Below are 19182 nucleotides of genomic sequence, written 5' to 3' on the forward strand. Positions count from 1 at the left end.
CTGCACCCCTATAGCTACCTTGATGTCCTCAGGTATGGTGGAAGATGTTGCCCCATTACCAGTGTTGAAGGAAAATTCAATGATCACTCTGGTCAACTTCTGTATGTGGGACAAGGAGATGGTGCCCATTTTTCCTTCGTACTCTGGAGCATTATGAGAAATTGAAACAGCAGCTACACCCAACTGCCTAGTGCCATTACTGCTCTTCCATGCCACCTCCAGATATGTCTGCCAAGGCCCACTGGCAAATGAGCAGGGATGCCAGAGAGCCCTCTCTGACCAAGAACTGACGCTGCCCTTGTCAGTCCTGTGAAATTATTGCAAATAATTCTGTTGAGTAAATTTGCATGGAAGAAAGAACCTTTTATCAATATCCATGCCTGAAATATATACATTTTTTACAAAGCGCAAGAAGATCCCGTGAGGAGTGTATTTCCTGGAGCACTCTCCCTTATCGCAGGAAAGCCCCCCTCAGAAATGACTTGTTCCCAGATTCTGACATAAATCCCTACTGGTGCACCATCTAAATTAAACCAGGCCCCCTGATGGGAAGGATTTGTGGAGATTCCTATGACCTTTAAAGGAATCCCACCAGGGGTGGTTAGAAAGCGGCCTTTCTTGCAGATACAAACCAGTCTTCCTACTAAGGAGAACACAGAGCGGAGAAAGGTTGCTTCCTGTGGAAGACACTGTGGATGTTTCATACTTCTGCAAATCTTGAGGCTCCCTTGAGTATGCTGCTACCACCACCACCGCCCTTGTTTGTATGCGACCATTTTTAGCTAGAATTCTATCATCACTCACCACCTGAGTTTACAGTTAGAGGGAGCGATTGTATTTGAAAAGGACCATTCATTCAAGTAACAAAAGCTGTCGAATCAGAAGAAAGCATGTATAGGCCCATGCATTATTTCTCTGGAGGGCCCCTCCCCCCTTTAATACCCCACCCCACCCCTGAAGCCATCTAGAACACATACTGTCATAGCAGTGTGTCCAAGTATACCAAATTTTCTCCTGCATATTTCTCTAGGCTGTTTAGCCCACACTTCTATCAATCAACTACTAACCTTGTGAGAACAGCAAATAGGAATACTTTGGGAATATAAAAATGTAATAAATAAAATATTCTGTATTTTAATCTATATCAATTTCTGATGTGTGGTTTTATCCTGGTTGTGCTTTTCATATTGTATTTTGTATTTGTGTTTTTAAACCGTTGGTTGTTTTGTTGTGATTTTCATGGTTTTAATTTTTGTGAACCACCCAGAGAACTTCGTCTATTGGGCGGTATAAAAATGTAATAAATAAAATAAATAAATAAATATCTGGTCCAGTAGCAAATGCCCATTATATTCTTGCTGCAATATACAGAAAATAGCTATTTTCCAACCAATATTGACTCACCTTGGGTATTTTGTTTTCACATGTGTGTGTGTGTGTGTTTAAAAAGAGGCAGCACATGATAACCTTAAAAGAAACACAGAATTTTATCATCTTTAAAAATCTGAAATCAAGCCAACAACAGACACTTCAAAAGTTGGTTTTTAAGTGCTGGAGCCTCTAAATATTTATCCAATTAAAAAAAATGAAACAAGGGCCATTAAGGTATGATTTTGTATTAGAGAATGATGTAGCTTTCTAAATATACAAAGTCTGCACCTGTTTTCATCACACTAAGCACAAGACAGGATTACAATTGCTACAAAAGTATACAGAAAAAGATTTGTTATTCATGTTATAAAAGTTAGGTTTACCTATTCAATTCTTTTGTCCCCAAGAGAAAGGCTATTTTAAAAATGACAGGAAGAGATACAGTGCAATCCTAGGCATTTCTACTCGGAAGTAAGCACCGCTGAGTTCAGTGGGACTTACTCCCAGGTAAATATGTATGCAATTGCAGCCTTAGAGTCTTTAACAAGGTATTGCTGCTAAAAGATAAATGGGATGGGGGAAGAATACCCCGCGGAGGGCTACTTTATTGTTTTGTTGCTCGGGATATCCGTAGATCTTCATTTCAGCTGCCAGCTGACCAGAAATCAAAGACCATCTTTGCCGCCACTGTGTCTTCAATTGCCATTCCTGAAATAAGCAACGGAATTGAAATCTCAGCCAACAGGGTGAAAGAACAAGATTTTCAGGCTGGAGCAGAACAACTGGACTAAGTAGGTTGTTTATGGGAATCACTACCTCTAGGGCATCAAGAGGAAGCTCTCAAAAGCCTGCAATCTGTGCACGTTATGTAGGTAGGCTCTATCTGAATATATATTGGTCGGTCCAATTTGGTGTCATCTACATTAACCTGCAACAACTCTCCTGGGTCTCAGACAAAGCATCTTTCCCAGTCCTACTGGGGCCTGAACCTGGTACTTTTTGAATGCAAAGCAGATGTCCTATCATTGAACTAGGAGGCCTCCCAAAAAGGAGTGGAGGGTACGGAAATAGACACAGGGATAAACAGGGGAGGAACACGCATTTATTTCAATCACTCATACTTGCACTTTGTTACAGTAGGGAATTAGGGTGCTGAGTATCCAACTGTGTCATTCTGTTAGCGGAAATGATGTTCTGAACAAAGTGCAAGAGAAGGAGCCAATTCAAGTCACATTTGCGCAAGCGGTTTTGCATAATTCGTGCATTCTGTAGAGCAACGCACTGTGCAACCTGCTGTGCAAAGCGCTTGCGCCCATTGCGCAATGCATCGCGCAATGCATTGTCCTACCAGTTGTGCCAACGTTTTGCCCCCATTGCGCAACTGGTTGCGCATGCCACTTTTGTAATCAGCTATGCAACTGCTTCCGCCCATTGTGCAATGCATTGTGCAACTGTTTGGACAAAAGTTTACGGAACTACTTGCACAAGCGTAATGGGAAACCAATACTATTTGAGTTTCTGGAAAGTCACTGTAGGATACTGCTCAAGGACTGGGAATTAACAGATTGTGCCGAAGAGTTCCCAGACAAGGGAGGTTTTGAGTATGGTCCTACTCTATTGTCAGCTGTCTATTTGAAGCCCCCTCTATCTGAAGGGCTATCCAGTCCAAGATGGCTTTAATAATCAAGTGTGAAAGCAAGGAAAACCCCGTAGGGGAGTAAAAAATAGCCAAAGGCAAGGGTGGAACCAAGTAATCTTCTATAATATTGTTATTGGTAAAAGTTTTATTAAAGTGCCAGGTGCCTACGGGTTTCGATATATCTCACTTCTTCCTCTATCATGCTAGCCTAGCAGGTTCTGCAGACAACTGCACTAACGTTGTAAGTAAATACTGTTGTTTACTATTGTAGCATAGACGATTTGTTCCTGGTTGTTATACTTTGCATAGATACTCCAATTGGCTGAATTATGATGTATTACATCCTTTTGTTTGCAATTCATATGTCTCGTTATACATATTGTTTTAAAGTTTTTCTAACTAGATATTATAATATCTAACTAGATATTATAAAGTTTTAAGGCACAGATACTTGGATAATGCCTCTAATTGTAAATATTATGATACAAAGGATTTCTTTGTTTTTTAGATAAAGCCCTGAGGAAGAACGCCACCGCGTTCGAAACGCGTAGGCACCTGACACTTCAATAAAACTTTTCTTCCGCTGCCCCTTACGCCTGGAACGCTCTTCCAGAACATTTGCGAACTACAAGTTCAATCGCAGCTTTTAAAGCTCAGCTAAAAACTTTTCTTTTTTCTAAAGCTTTTAAAACTTGATTTTGATCTGACTTTTATACTGTTAGTTTTACTCTACCCTGTGCCTGTTTGGGGCATTCTCTTCCCCTCCTTATTGTTTTATTATGATTTTATTAGAATGTAAGCCTATGCGGCAGGGTTTTGCTATTTTATTGTTTTACTCTGTACAGCACCATGTACATTGATGGTGCTATATAAATAAATAAATAAATAAATAAATAAATAATTTTACCAATAATATTATTGTAGAAGATTACTTGGTTCCACCCTTGCCTTTGGCTATTTTTTACTCCTTTAATAATCAAGGACTGAAGAAAGGAGACGGTTAGAAAGAAGAGTCTTAAAGTCGCCCATCCATAGTTATCACCTAGACAGCAGACTGAGCAGCCATTACAGGTCACCTTTTTTCCAGCCTTCCCTACGATAGTGAGATGTATGCTATTTATATTTCAGTTCTAAAAAAATAGTTCTACATTTCCATCTATACATATAAATTAGTGCTTGCAATGTTTATGCAACCCTGCATCTTCTTTTTTGGGGGCAATGCGGAAGTGGCCACCCTAGTTTTGAGGAAATAAAAGAAGCGTCATAGGGGTGTTTTAGGAGGCAGTTCCAGATATAAGTTGCAGCAAGGGCAAAAAATACTGTACAAGCTGACCCCCCCCCCCCATACCCACCCCTATTGCAGCTTCTCTGTGACGGGGAAACCTTTATGTAAGGAATGTCTCCCTTCTTGGGGGACCAGGCAGATGTATCTCCCTCCAGAACTGGCTTTTCTGCTGTGAAACAAGGGGGGATTCTTTAAGGGGACGGAGAGCTCTGCGGAATAAGGCGGGGTGGAGAGCTTCTTCTGCTCTCCACCCCGCCTTCTTCCGCCGAGCTCTCCGACCCAGTCGGGTCGGAGGTAGGTGGCGGCAGCGGTGGCAAGGACGCCTCTTCCTCGTCGCTTCTCCAGGCAAGTTACACGATCGCTTTGGGGTCGCACTGGGGCCGCATGGAAGCAGCCTCAGTACGACGTGTGGAATCCCCCTAACTCTACTTTTGATCCTCCTCTACTACAAACACATACCTGGCCTTGAATATAGAATAGACTTTCACCTGCCTAGTTATTTTCCTTTTTTTGGTTCTTTTGAAGCACCCAAGCTATTTATCCAGTAATAGTTCCCCCTTTTTCTGCAGTGGTCAGAGATCATCAAGAATATTATGTACAGTTATGGGCACTACACTTTAAGTAGGATGTAGACTAGGAATAGGAGAATCGGCGATTTTTGAGTTCACTCAATTCTCCGAAAATCACTTCGGAGGTCATCTTGGCCCGCTCCCATTTTCAACCTTTTGGCTCACGGGGAAAAAAATGGTAGACCACCCGTCTGAAGCCCCATTGTAGGACGTTTCCCCCTGTCTAAACATGCATAGGATTGTGCCCTAAATAAATTAGGCTCAGGGATGAAATCGCTACGTTCAGCTTTAAAGCAGCATAGAAAGACAGACAATACATTCATTAATGTTTTTGTTTGCCCTTTGAGAGTAATTGGTTCGAGTTCTTCAAGGAGGAAAACAGGATGACTGCCTTTGTGATACTGTGGGGGAAATATCTCTTGCGAGCTTGAAGATAATCAGCAGCATTCCCATGCAAGAGGGTAAATAATAAAGCATTGTCTTGCGTTGCCGTTTGTGCACCGGAGGGGGTTATTCTTACCCAGTGATTTGAACACAGTTGTTTTCTCACACAGAGCTGGTTTCGTTCCCAACAAGGCCTCACCCAGCTCTGCAAAAATCTTTGCCTGTGAACCAAAAACAAGTTGTCAGTGTCTGCCATTCCCTCTATTCCTGACGTTCAGGCGGTGAGTGTTGTTGCTTACGCAGCCAAAATGGCACCTTTCACACAACAAAAAGAGAGGAATCAGCAAGTTTGGGGGGAAATCAGCATCCTTGGACAGCTGCTGGGGTCCCAATTCCCTGGCAGATCCAACCACTACTGACATCTGCCCTGGGCCCTCCCAGCTGAATAAGTGGGCCTGCAAACAGCGGAGGCAAATGACTCCGATGTCAGTGGGGCAGTGAATCCACTCCGGGTTTCAGTCAGAACCAGTCAGCACTCTAAAGGTGCTATCCGAGGTATCTTGGATAGCTCCTTTAGGGTTCTGACTGAAACCCGGAGTGGATTCACTGCCCCACTGACACTGGAGCCACCAGGCTGCACTGCCTGCAAGCCACCCATTTAAATTTCTCTTGATGCCCCAGGTGGTGTTACTTTATGGTGTGGGGGGGCATTTTAATTTCCCCACAGTGTCCAGGGACCAAGGCTGCACTGGCCCTTGTGGGAAATTTTAAATGGTGGCTTGTAACTGCCAGCCACTAATGGCTGGGTAAACTTCTAGCCAGTGGCTCACTAATGTTGAAGAGGTACTGATGGATATCTTGGACAAAGACATTAGGATTTCAGCCAGAATGTATTGCTAAAAAAATGGGGGGAGAGAAAATCACCTTCCTTACCCCTGATAAAATAACATCCCCTGATTCACGCAGAGCAGCCTCTCTCGAATCTACGTACAACACAGAGTTCCGCATGATGTCATCATCCAGTTCCCGCCAGTCAGGTCTGCTTGCTCCAATGGCTAAATAACAGAACACATCCATTTCCCAAGATGTAGAAGTACAATTAGTTTTCTCTAACAAGCCACCTTGAAAACCCATGGTTTGTCTCTGGGTTGTTCAGGGTGATTAACAAGTCATACTTCCTAGTTAGCAAGCCACCATGCAGAAAATGTCCTGGGTTCAGACAACACGCTAACCCATAATTCAACAAACAACCCACGGTTTAACAACAACCCACACTCAACCACTACGTGCAGGTTAGAGTGTTGTATGAACTGTCCCAAAGAGATGAAAGACACATCTGGATGGCAGAAGGTTGGGGAAAGCTGAATTGTAGTCTTGAACCAGGAGCTGGAAGACCCGAGTTCAAAATCACAGCCACAGGAATGTAGGGAGCTGCCCTGTAGTGAGTGAGACCTTTGGTGCATCTAGCCAAGTATTGTCAACACTGACTGGCAGCAGCTCTCCAGGGTTTCAGGCAGGATTCCTTCCAAGTCCAATCTGGAGATGATGGGGATCGAACCCAGAACCTTCTGCATGAAAAGCAGGTACTCTACCCCTGAGCCACAGCTTCTTCTCCAGGGCCACAAAGCTCCATGGGTGATCTTGGGCCAGTCACAGGGTTGTTGTGAGGATGATAAAGGGCGGAAGAACCACACACAGCACCTTGAGTTTCTTGGAGAAAAGGTGAGATGTAAAAGTAGTAAATAAAATTAAATCAGCCCCTAAGCATGTGCTCTTTTGGTTGCACCTCTCTGAATTTCAGGGAGATTTGGGTTTTGATTTGTTCCACTCAAAGGCCTACGATTAAGGATTATGCACCATCAACAACCCTCCTTTTGAAACGAAAACAAAGAAGCTGGCCGGGAATCATCAGAGAAACGAGGGGCTCGTGTATTTATCTGAAAACGTACTCAAGCGTTAGGACTGGGTTCACTGGGGAAGAAAAAAGGAATATCCAAGCAGAGGCAGGCTTTTGTGTCTGTACTGCGATGGCAAACGAGGACACCAATGGTCCCTCGACGCTCCATGCTGCTTCAGACAAAGCACTGATTATGAGTGGGGGGAGGACGAGGGGAAAACCTCGGACAGGCGCTGATGAGGTGTGGGATTGTGACTTTGATTTGTCTGCTCTCGCAAATCGCTCCCCGTCTCCTTGGCTAGACAAAGCAGAAGGAATCCGGAAAGGGTGATCCGAAGTGGGGGAAATATGTAAATAAGAGAACGGATGCCGAACTGTCAGGAGGAACATGCAACGTGCGCTCCCCCTCCCTGGTGTAATTTCAGAAGCCTCCTGCAAGCAATCAGTTCAGAGCTCTGAGAGAGAAAGGGATGGAGAGAGAGATTGAGAAAAAGGTCTGGGAGGGAGGGAGGGAGAGAGAGAGTGAAGAGGGTACTTGGGACACACTGGATTTTGGGGATTCTGTGCTAAACTGCTAGATTAAAAGTAAAAGTAAGAATGGGAATACATTGTAATAAAAAAATGTTCCCAGGAAAGAAACAGTTGGAAAATACGGTTATATACAGTTATATACAGTTATATACAGTTCTTGCGAAACCGTTCATTGCTACTAGAAACAAACTTTGAAAAGAGATGTTATTGTTGCAGACTCAAAAAGTTGGCAATTGAAGAGGGAGTTTCATGTGATTAAACTCCAGACTAAGCAGTTAATGGGGAATACGTAGTAGCCTTGGAACTATTCAGGTGCCGCAGTGCTAAATGCATTATGTAGGAATGAACCCAACTGATTTAAGTGGACTGTAGTTCTATGTAAGTGCATACAGGATTATTGCCTAAAGCAGATTAGGAGTGTCTTTTTTCTTTAAAACCAGTTAATCTGGATCAGCTAATCCTTAGCACATTCTTGAGCTCAAGTTAATGAAAGCATGGTCGACAGGTCTGTTTCGTTTGGGGGTTTTCAAATCAAGCAAGTTTCTAGGAGTTTTCCCTAGCAATCCTTCGTTAATTTGCATCTTGCTTGAGCAAATTAAGTGGAGCGATATCACAATTGCGAAGGATTGATGTACTGGAACATCAGGAGCATGGTGTCAGGGGTGGGGGTTGTGTCACCCTCCGAATCTTGTTGGATTGCAGCTCCCACCATCCCCTAGCAAACATAGCCAATATTGTGGGATAATGACATCACGATGGCCACACATTCCCCATTCCCAATTTATGTTGCTGTAGTTGTGTACAAGAACCTGTCAAGAGCTATTGGGTCTAGAACCAGAATGCCTTGGCTTTCCCTGGAGCTATCCTATGTGGTGAGCCACGGAGTTGTGATTTGGATCACCTTCTAGAGCATCAGAAGACTCTCAGACTTTGAACTGGTCCCAAGCACTCAGCAGGTTTGTTGGGTCTTCCTAGACAGGAAGCACTATCAAGCACTTCCTGTTTGAGGTGGGACTTTACCCAAGCAGCCAGGGGTGGCTCTGGTATGTTTTGGTGAGTCCCTTCACTCACTTCCTAATTTCCAGCTTACTTCTAATACCTATCTACAGCTCAGCCCACAACAATATCACAATATACAGCAGCTTCCTGGTGTATTAGATCAATGCTGTGCGCACAACCACATACAACCCTTAATGTGGCTTAGCAGATTACTGAATGGTTCCCTCCAGCTGTTTTGGACAACAAGTCCCAGGATTCCTGACTAGTGGCCATGCTGGTTGGAGCTAGTTGAAGTGTGCACAGCACTGATCGGTGACAAATGGCACGGCCAGCTTATCAAGGGCCAAGGAGTCAGTGCTTGCTACCATTCCAAACATTGGCCAAGCACCCAGATGGCTGCGCATAACAGACTAACTTTGATAACCATGATACCGCTCAGTGAGATGGAGCAGTAACTCAGTGGTAGAACACCTACTTTGCATGCAGAAGGTCCCAGGTTCAATTCCCGGCTTCTCCAGGATAGGATTAGGAAAGACTCCTGGCTGAATCCCTAGAGAGCCATTGCTGCCAGTCAGTGTCGACAATACTGAGGTAGTTGGACCAAGGTTCTTACTCAGTATAAGGCAGCTTCCAATAGTTCCTATGTAAGTGTTTTCTTGGAAGAGTGGAAAACCATACTCTTCTCCAGCCTTCCCAAACCTGACACCCTCCGGATGTATTGGCCTACACTTCCCATGAGCCCAAGCCAGAATGCTCCATGGTCAGGGATGATGGGAGTTGCAGTCCAAAACAAGTCATGCCATCAGGAAGTTATTCCTAATGCGAAGTTGGTATCTGCTTTTTTGCTATTTGAACCTTGGGTCCTTCTCCTTTAGAGCAATGGAAAACAATACTTCTTTTCTAGTATTTGAAATGCATCTGCTCACTAGTACTGGGAAAGGCAACGATAATTTTAAGTGCCCTTTACCATTGACATGGGCCCCGGGTTTCACCCAATCGCCGTATAAAATTGGTTTTGTCGCCATAGTGACTGTGACGATCACATCCGCCCCGGTAACGGCCTCCTGAGCGGAAGAGCAGACTCGCACCGGCCCGTTGACGGAGCGAGCAAACTTCTCAGCGTTCTCCTTGGTGCGATTCCAGATCCTCACCTTCAAGGGAAAATGGTCAGCTATCATCAATACGTAAAATGTGGCATCCAGACTCACAACCCACACCAGGGATGCAAAATCTCTTTCAGCCCGGGGGCCAAATTCCATTTCAGAGAGGCTTCCGGGGGCTGCGGTCCAGTGGTGGGCGTGGCCAACGGGGCGGGGAAATGTTGCACAGAAGCTCATCCGTTGATGAGCGGTTGGAAGAAAGGATGTGTAGCAGGAGGAAAGAAGGTGTAGCATACAGGGTGACATTGTAATGGCTTCTGCTACACAAATAAACTGATTTATTCAAGGGAACACAGAGGGCCAGGTCGGCAGCCCAGCCAGACCACATTTGGCCCCTGAGAGAGGATCTGCACCCTGACCTACAGCTATGCAAAGAGGCAATGGACCTTGCAGAACCTATGCTTGGGACGGCCCATATGAATAACTTTCCCCAGGCAAAGGAGGCTTAGCTCTGTGTCCCGACTATTCAGGAATTTAGATCAATGGGGTTGCTAGAGAAATTGCTTTCTGTGTTGGGATTGCCAGCTTTTGCAACTCTCATGCAAATGAGCTCCTCCCTCATGGGCCTATTAGAAGACACCTCCAGGCTTCCCCAGCTGGGCATCAGGAAAAACCTTCTGACTGTTAGAGCAGTACGACAATGGAATCAGTTACCTAGGGAGGTTGTGGGCTCTCCCTCACTAGAGGCATTCAAGAGGCAGCTGGACAACCATCTGTCAGGGATTCTTTAGGGTGGATTCCTGCATTGAGCAGGGGGTTGGACTTGATGGCCTTGTAGGCCCCTTCCAACTCTGCTATTCTATGATTCTATGATCTTCACTCGCTACAGCGAGCATGATGGACGAGAAGAGTGACCATTCTTCCTCCCCAACGTGCGGCCACAGAGGTAGGCAGGAACATCCTAGCAGTAGTGTAGGCGATCCCTGATCCCTCCTCAGCTCCTGGCTCCTCTACCCCCCCCCCATATATATATATATATACCCAGCATGAAATTAAAACCTTGAATTGATTAAAGACAGGGGGATGGTGGCCCAGCGGCAGAGCTATTTGTATGAAGAGGACATGTGCTGACGTCGCTCGAAGAATGCTTTTTAAAAGCATTCTATTTTGTTCATTTAATTGGGCTTCCTACCTCCTTAAATGAAAACAGCTCCATGAAGATCTCATAGTGGCTGCGGGCTTGAACACCGGTCCCTAGGATGCACAGCACTTCAGAATCCACTGGCATTAAGAGCTGAAAATAAACCCGACAGGAAAAAGGAGTTGTGGTTAACATCCCCCCTTTTGAATTAACAACTTCTCCCTGCCTTAAAGTTCATGGCCTCATCTCCTCCTTGGACCTCACCTCTGACTTCATAGTTCTTTTTCATAGTTCTCAAACCCCAGCTGTTTCTTCCTGCTTGGGTGATTGGTTGCTAACCACTAGCGAAAACTACCCAGTTTGGCTTCTATCGACTCCTTCCTAGCACAATACATACAAATCACCTCCAGCTTTGCTAATTAAAGCCCTGCTACATTTGTCTTTACTTCTGCTCTCTCCGGCTCACAAGGGACCTGGGTGTTCCAATTAGAGCCAAAGGTAGGTCTGAACTACTGCTGACATTTATATTTTAAAAGAAAAACTGCCATATCTTCTATGTCGCATTAGTCCCTGGTGCAACTTGAAATCTATTCTACATCTCGCAGGAGCGAACTAAATTGTTTGCCAAATGCCTCCAGTACTCAGTCTTAAGAGTGCTATGAACCCATCCTCTGGAAAACCCTCCTTCGTGCAGTTCGGGAGGCGGAAAATGGAACAACTTTTAAACGCCTCCTAAAAACATATCTTTTTAAACAAGCCTTCCCTGGATTGTAATTTATTCTGGTTTTATGTGATTTTAAAGTGTTAATCTGGATTTTATGGTTTTAGTTGTAAACTGCCCAGAGAGTTTAGGCTGTTGGGCAGTATAAATATGCAATAAATAAATAAACTAGGATATTCAAGAATATTTTGTTACAACCATTCATTTTTGTTACTCGATACTTCTTTCATTGGGGTCATTCATCCATTCAAATCACACTGATTGCATTATTCACTTGGTAATATTTTATCTGTTTTGGTAGCTACTTTTGTTTCTTTGTCGCCATTTTGATTTTCCCAGAATGCCTGAACACTAGTGCTTCTGGGTCCATTCTGGGAAAAAGAAGCGTCAGCTCCCATTGGCAGCTGCCATTTTCCCTAAAATGCCTTGGAATGACACAACAGCCAAGGCATTCTGGGAAAATTACTTGACCGTTGCTAGAAGCAGCTATGAAAAGCAGATGCTGGCAGAGAAAAGTAAGCCTCCCCGACCTCCAAATGAGTATGGCTGTGAGTAACAAAAAAAATTACCTCATGGTATTCATTTTGGAAAATAAAAAATGGGGGGGGGGGGAAATGAGCTTCCTATTTTGTTCATTTTCTCAGTTGTTACAAAATAATGCCCCGTCCGTGTTATGTACGGCAGATTCCAAGGTTCTTTTATCATGCCAAACACTTATTTTCCTCTTTACTGTCCCGCCTCCACAATTTTTCTAATTTTGTTTTTTTAATCCAACCTAAAGGATGAGTGATGGGGGATTCAAAAGTTTCCTCACTACCTGGTGAGATTTTGGTTGCTCCTCATAATAAAAGGGTATAAAGCACTTTTTTTAAAAAAAATACTTGTCTGGTCAGAAATCTAGTCCAGCCTTTCCCAACCTGGTAGCTTCCAGATGTGTCTGACTACAACTCCCACTATCCCCAGTCAATAGGCTGGCTATGGATGATGGGATCTGTAGTCCAAGGGTGCAAGAACCTCTTTCAACCTGAGGACCAAATTCCATTTCAGAGAAGCTGAAAGCAAAAGGAGGCAGGACAAAAAACAACAACACCCACGTGTTTTAACTTAAAGCTTTTGCTGCCAGTAACTCAGCCTTAGAGGCATTTCAATTTTTTAGAATGGGGAAAAGCTGCACAAAAGCCTGGAAACTACCAAATGATTGGTGGTCAGGGAAAGGGGGCAGGGCCATCTAGAGGGCCGGTTTTGCCCCGAGGCTGAGGTTCCACATCCTTGCTGTAGACTGACACATGTGAATGGTGCCAGTTTGGGGAAGTCTGATCAGGTAACCCGACAGGATTTAGGAAGTTGGTGAAGCTAGGAACAATTCAATCCCCAAATGCCTTGATGTCACCAAACACAAAGCCCTCCTCTGCAGACCCCTCCACGCCCACAAGACCGGACGCAGCAAAGGAGATAAAACACACCTCAATTCTTGCTTTTTTTCCTTAATCGCTATGAAGTCTTTGAATCTCTTGCCCTTTTCAAAAGATCCACACTTTGAAGAGGGATGCCGTGAAAACAAAGGGGACGAGGGGAAAACGGCAAACTCTAATCACTTCATTCATGTGGATTCCCTTTGACGTCAATTCAGCCCCCAAAGCGCTGATTTTGAGCCAAGCTCAAACAGACCTGCAAAAACCCTGGAATGGGCAGCTGAGGATGAAGACCTGGTTTGAAGTAGAACAGCCCTCGGAGAAGGCTGCAGAACTCAGTGCTACAAAGGGAAGGTCTGAACTCAAAGGGTCTCTTTCATCCGAAACAGAAAGCCAATCCAAGAACGGGCTTGGCATAATTAAGCTGGTAGTGAGAACTGACACCCATTGACATTCGAAGGCTGCAAACTGAGAAGCCCCTTTTTGGGGAGGTGTTTTGATAGCACAACAGCAGCTTAGCGTAGTCATGGGTGGTGTCAAGGGTCGGCATAACTGGCCATGTGTCAAGGGCCCACACCATAGTAAGGGCCCACTGACAAGTGGGCTGTGGGCCCTTGGCCATGCCTATCCTTGAGAGAGCCACCTTATTCTTTCTCTTCATCATTGCAACCTGGCTTGTTTACCTGCCTGGTGGTGAGAAGGGGGATCCCTGGCTTTCTGCTAGGGCTGGGCACGGACCCCCCAACCCGCTTCGTGGCTGAATCCAGAACTTCTGGATCTGGCCTGAACCGCTTCGGGTCGATCTGACCCCTCCCCATCCGGAGGGGCGGATCGAGATTTTGCCCCCCCTTCCCTACCCCCCACTTACCTGCGTTCGGAGCTCTGGATAGAGGCGAACCACTTCGCCTCAATCCGCAGCTCCCCAACCCGGTTTGGATCCGCCTTTGGCGGAGGCGAATCGGGCCGCTCCGCTCCCGCTTCTACAACCCGAAATGGAGCAGAGCACAGCCCTACTTTCTGCCTATCAAGCAAGCAAGTGGTAGCAATGATGAGAAACAGGAGGAGGAGGGGCAATAGCAGCTGGTGACCATGGCGGTGAGAACACCGACTCACTGAGGGAGGCGGCCCACGGAGGGGATCTTGCCCAGGAGCCCTCACCGTCCGTATTTTTATTTGCATTTAATGAAAGCACCCACCTTAGTGGCGATGGCGGAAACCGCAGCCGTGCGCTTGGCTGTAATGACACTGCCATCCATGACCTTTCCAAAAGAAGAACATCAAACAGAATGAAAAGAGCACAGCAAGAAGCAAATAAATCCCAAACGCTTTCCCCTCATGTGAACCAGGCACATAACAACATCTCTTTTCTGCTTGTGAATTCTGCAACCCATCAAGGATTGGAAATGGAGACATTGCACCAGAGATTTGGGCAGGGGTGGGTGGGTTGATGGAGGCAAGCGCCCTCCCCCAGGACAAATTGCTCACTCCACCCATCCCTGCCATATTGCTGGACTCTTAAGCAAAGGGAATTCTCTCACACATATGCCGAAAGGGGGAATAGGTGCTTATAATCATAATAAAGCATGTGTATTTATTTTGTTTTATTATTTTTATTTATTACATTTATATCCCAACTTTTTTCCTCCAAGGAACCCAAGGCAGTGTACATAGTCCTCCTCCTCCTCTCCATTTTATCCTCACAACAACCACCCTGTGAGGTAGGCTGGGCTGAGAGTCTGTGCCTGGCCCAAAGTCACCCAGTGAGCTTCCATGGTTGAGTGGGGACTAGAACCCGGGTCTCCCAACTCCCAGTCCAACCCTTTAGCCACTACGCCACTGTATCTGTCTGTCCGTCCATCCATGCCATAGTGCCAAGACCTAGGCACCTGAAACGTGGCACGCTTACTAAGGAGACCCTAGGTGTGTGCACCTCAGGGTTATTTTGTTTCTAAAAAGCATTCATTAATTGTAATTAATTTTAATGTATCTCTGTGGTTGAAACCTGCAGTAACAACTTCTACCACTTAGGGGCAGACGTCCTTAACCATAGCTTTGCAGTCCATATAGCCCAAGGCCAGGGGACATTCATAGGTCAAGGGGCACAGTTATATGCTATCCCTCTCCTTTTTGCTTTGGGGTAGTCCCCCCCTTAGGAAAACAGAGTGGGAAGACCCCTCTCTCAGGGACTATAGGGGTGCATTCACTCAAACGGGGTGAACGCAATGTGTCCAACACTGACATCAGTGTAAGCTCACTTGAAGCCATTGCATGCATCAAACTAAGGGCTAAGCCAGATCCATTCACTAGTGGGGCTTTTTGGTGTTGTTGGGGTTTTTTTTACAAATAATTAAGTTTTAAATGAATATGTCAGGCCCCACCGACAGCAGTACAGCCCAGATACAGGATGACTAACACAGGGAGAAAGTAGGCCTGAGAAAAAAAGACATTTGTTCAAGACCATCGGCCGGGCCGAAATTTGAACTGGATCCAAACCGACAGTGCCAAGATCTGTGATCTTCCCAGGTCCAAAGTCGAAGCCCTTTGATCTCACCAGCACTTGCTCAGAGGCTCAGTCGGTTGAAGTTACACTTGCATCACGCAAACATCACACAGACTTACAGCTTTGAGGGTGCCGTTGCTTGGATCGAATAAAAGCACAGTGGCTTGATGCGAAGGCACGTTCGGGTCGTTCAGGTGCTCATAAAAGGTCACCAACTTGGTTGTCAGAGCGTCGTCATTTGCACTGTAAGCAGGCATGACTCCTAAAAAGCTGACAAGCAGAAAAACAGGGCGGCAGAATAATCACCCAAGTAGATCTCCCCTGTTAGCGACCAAGCTTGCAAGAAGTTCAATCAGCAACCATTTCTAAAGCTTAAATAATTTACTGGTGTGTTTATTCATTTAAAATTATGTTTAAATTTAAACTCCTCTCAAGGGGATGTACAAGGGGGGGGAATACAAAAGCATACAAATAGTCCATAAACAAATATACAATAAGATAGAAAAAATCTTTAAAACAGATAACCCCATAAAAGCTGTAGCCCACAGATTACCCAAAGGCCAGCAAAAACCAGTATGTCTTCAGAGCCTTCCTGAAGACCAGCAAAGAAGGGCCTGACGAGCCCTTGATGGAAGCTGATTCCAGAGATGTGGGGCCACGATTGAACAGGCCCTGTCCCTTGTATTCACCCTTGGCGGCAGCTGATGACTTCAGAGTGTGGGAAAGCTGGTACAGGAGAAGGCGGTCCTTCAAGTACCTTGGGCCCCAAACCATTTAAAGCTTCAAAGGTTAAAACCAGCACTTAAAACTGGGCTTCGAAATGCACTGGCAACCGGCAGCTGGTGCAGGATTGGTGTCACATGAGCAGACTTCCCATCCCCCACCAATACCTGGGTGGCTGAATGCTGCACCGTTTCCAAACCGTCTTCAAAGGCAGCCCCACGTAGAGCGCATTACAGTAGTCAAAGCATAACGAATCACTAACTTCATCAGCCTGCCACCAGTGTCGAGGAGACCCTCTGCAAAGTGCTGTGTAGTAGGGCAGCCCTCCTATAATGGTGGGCTGCCCTAGAGTCTAGAGGTGGGGGGCTAAGGGGCTTATTTTCATAAGTCAAAATTGTCCCAATTTTCCTAGGATAGTGTTGCTCTGTTAACTGACACCTGTAGTGGCATGAGAAGCCAATGAGTTGAATCCAATGTCAGTTTAACTTAAGCCCCATTCATTTCAATGGGACTATTCTAAGTAAGACAACATTAAGAGCATTAGAAGACCCATGCTGGATCAGACCAAGGTTCAACCTAGTCCAGCATTTTGTTCACACAGTGGCCAAACAGCTGTCAACCAGGAAGCCACAAGCAGGACTTGAGTACAACAGCACCCTCCCACCCATGTTCCCCAGCAACTGGTGTACATAGGCGTACTGCCTCTGGTATTGGAGGTAGCCAACAGGACTAGTAGCCATTAACAGCCTTCTCCGCCATGAATTTCTACAATCCCCTTTTTTAAAGCCATCCAAATTGGCGGCCATCACTACGTCTTGTGGCAGTGAATTCCATAGTTTGACTGTGCGCTGTATGAAGAAGTCCTTCCTTTTATTTGTCCTGAAACCCCCGCCAGTCAGCTTCATGGGATGACTCCATTAGGTTCTGGTATTATGAGAGAGGGAGAAAAACGTCTCTTCACATTCTCCCCACCATGCATAATTTTGTACACCTCTCTCATGTTAACTTGCCTTATTTCTAAGGTAAACAATCCCAGCTGTTATAGGTAAAACCCCTGGGGCAGCTGGGTAATTTTAGGTGCTGGACTTAATGAGCTAATGGGTGAGCTCCTTTACTGTGGTCATGCATATTACTTCATTTAAGAAACACACAAGTAAAATTTCTTTCCCATGACCCCCATTCATGCTTTTAACCTGCTTCTATGTAATTGACACGCCTGAACAACAACAAAACTTGTTTCCAAAACGACACAGTTTTGCATTTTTAAACTCCCTTCAGTCATAGCACTATCACGGAGTTTGCTTCTGAAAAGGCCACTCTCCAGGGTGGTCCGTGGGACCTTGGATTTTGGCTCTCAAGTTTGGCCCTAGCTGCACAACAGTGAATTTATTTCTTTATTTATTTCATTTCTATACTGCCCAATAACTCTCTGGGTGGTTCACAAAAATTAAACCAACAACACTAGGGTATCTACCCTCCAACCACAATCAAAAATTGAATCACAATAGTATTTCAATACTTTATATATTACGCTGTCCCATATATTGGCTACTTTATCCCAATAATCCACTTTTTTCATCAATAGTTCAATAGCCATAATATTATATATTGTGTATGTGTTTGAACTGTGGCCTATGTCTATTGTGAAATTGTAGTTATTGTTATACCTCTATATATAATATTTTATATTACACAACACCAAGAGTCTCCCAACTCCTCCTCTACTACTGGTTCTCACCCGTTGTACTTCTGGATGGGCACTACGGTGCGCACCGGCTGCACGACGCCTCCCTCGGATCCTTTGGAGAAGTTGCCCAAGGCGACTTCCAGAGGCGGGATGAGCAGGCTGGCTGAAGGCAAGTATTTTTCCACTTCTTCGGCCCCTAGAAAAACGGGAGGAGGCACGGCGTGGCTCATGACGGTGATGTAGTAGTAGTAGTAAATATTACTACTAGGCGTAAACAGTAGTCGCGGTGTTGGTGGGGGCGCGCCACACCGGAGGAGACCCTCGCCAGCCGCGTCCTTCCAGCCTCGGCGACCGGCCTCTGTCTGACACTCGTCTGAGCAATCGCGGCCAAGGGCCGTCCTACTATTACTACATGGCCAAGCAGCCGCAGACAGGCTGCAGCGCCGAGCACCGCCTAGTGGGCGTTGGGGCAGAAGGGAAGCCGCCGGGATGAATGAAGCGGCAGCGGGCTAAGCAAGCGCTGGGATTTTGTGAATGGGGTGGATGGGGTTTGTCCCGCCTTACGCGCAAAAAAGCCGCCCGCGCACGCCTTCTGAGCAGGGAGAATCGCAATGGAGTGTGCGGGTAGGCAGATATGGGTGTGTATGGGCTGCACGTGTATATTTGCAGTGTGTGTGTAGGTAGGAAGGTAGATAGCTAGATGGCTCTGTGTGTGTATGTGTGTGAATAGTGTGGCCTACAACTCCCATCATCCCCACCCCAATTCCCATCATCCCTACCCCAACTCCCATCATCCCCATTTACCTAGGAAAAACTGGTATTCAAGGCGGTAGACACGCACAGGTACCTTTTAGGGAAGTGTGCAAGCTTTCGAGAGCTTCAGAACTCTTCATCAGGCGTTGGCAAGATGTTACAGGTTGGCGGGGTGGGAGAATGAGAGCGGGGAAACGAATCCCTAGGTATCAGTGGAGGCTGGTGACTCCGATTTCGCTGGGGCTGTGAATCCGTTCTGCGTTTCAACCAGAACGTTTTTTTAAGGGTATTCAAGGTGCTGAACGCTATCCCCAAAGAAAGTTCAGCACCTTGGATAGCTCCTTCCGGCCCTTTCTGGCTGAAACTCAGAAAGTATTCACAGCCCCACCAAAATCGGAGCCACCAGCCTCCACTGCCTACGTATTGACTTTCCAACACTGCTGCCCCGCACATGGAAAGTTGTACCAGCT

At 45.7% G+C, this 19182-nt stretch overlaps 1 protein-coding gene across 2 annotated transcripts; it reads right to left on the reverse strand.

Moving 5' to 3' along the window:
• Positions 1–1781: 1781 nt before the first annotated feature.
• CRYM (crystallin mu) lies at positions 1782–18845 on the reverse strand. Of its 2 annotated transcripts, XM_063143107.1 has the most exons (9): positions 18807–18845; positions 18011–18155; positions 15669–15819; positions 14246–14308; positions 10968–11069; positions 9643–9826; positions 6182–6303; positions 5385–5469; positions 1782–2079 (listed from the first exon to the last, which is right to left on the reverse strand). In XM_063143107.1, exons 3-9 carry the CDS (start codon positions 15804–15806, stop codon positions 2015–2017), a joined length of 759 nt encoding a protein of 252 aa, XP_062999177.1. In that variant the 5' UTR covers positions 15807–15819; positions 18011–18155; positions 18807–18845; the 3' UTR covers positions 1782–2014. The 2 variants fall into 2 exon arrangements, with proteins under 2 accessions (XP_062999177.1, XP_062999176.1); XM_063143106.1 differs by lacking the exon at positions 18807–18845 and having other exon boundaries at positions 18011–18299.
• Positions 18846–19182: the final 337 nt, after the last annotated feature.

Source organism: Elgaria multicarinata, chromosome 17 (assembly GCF_023053635.1).
Source record: "Elgaria multicarinata webbii isolate HBS135686 ecotype San Diego chromosome 17, rElgMul1.1.pri, whole genome shotgun sequence".
In the NCBI taxonomy this organism is placed as follows: Eukaryota; Metazoa; Chordata; class Lepidosauria; order Squamata; family Anguidae; genus Elgaria; species Elgaria multicarinata.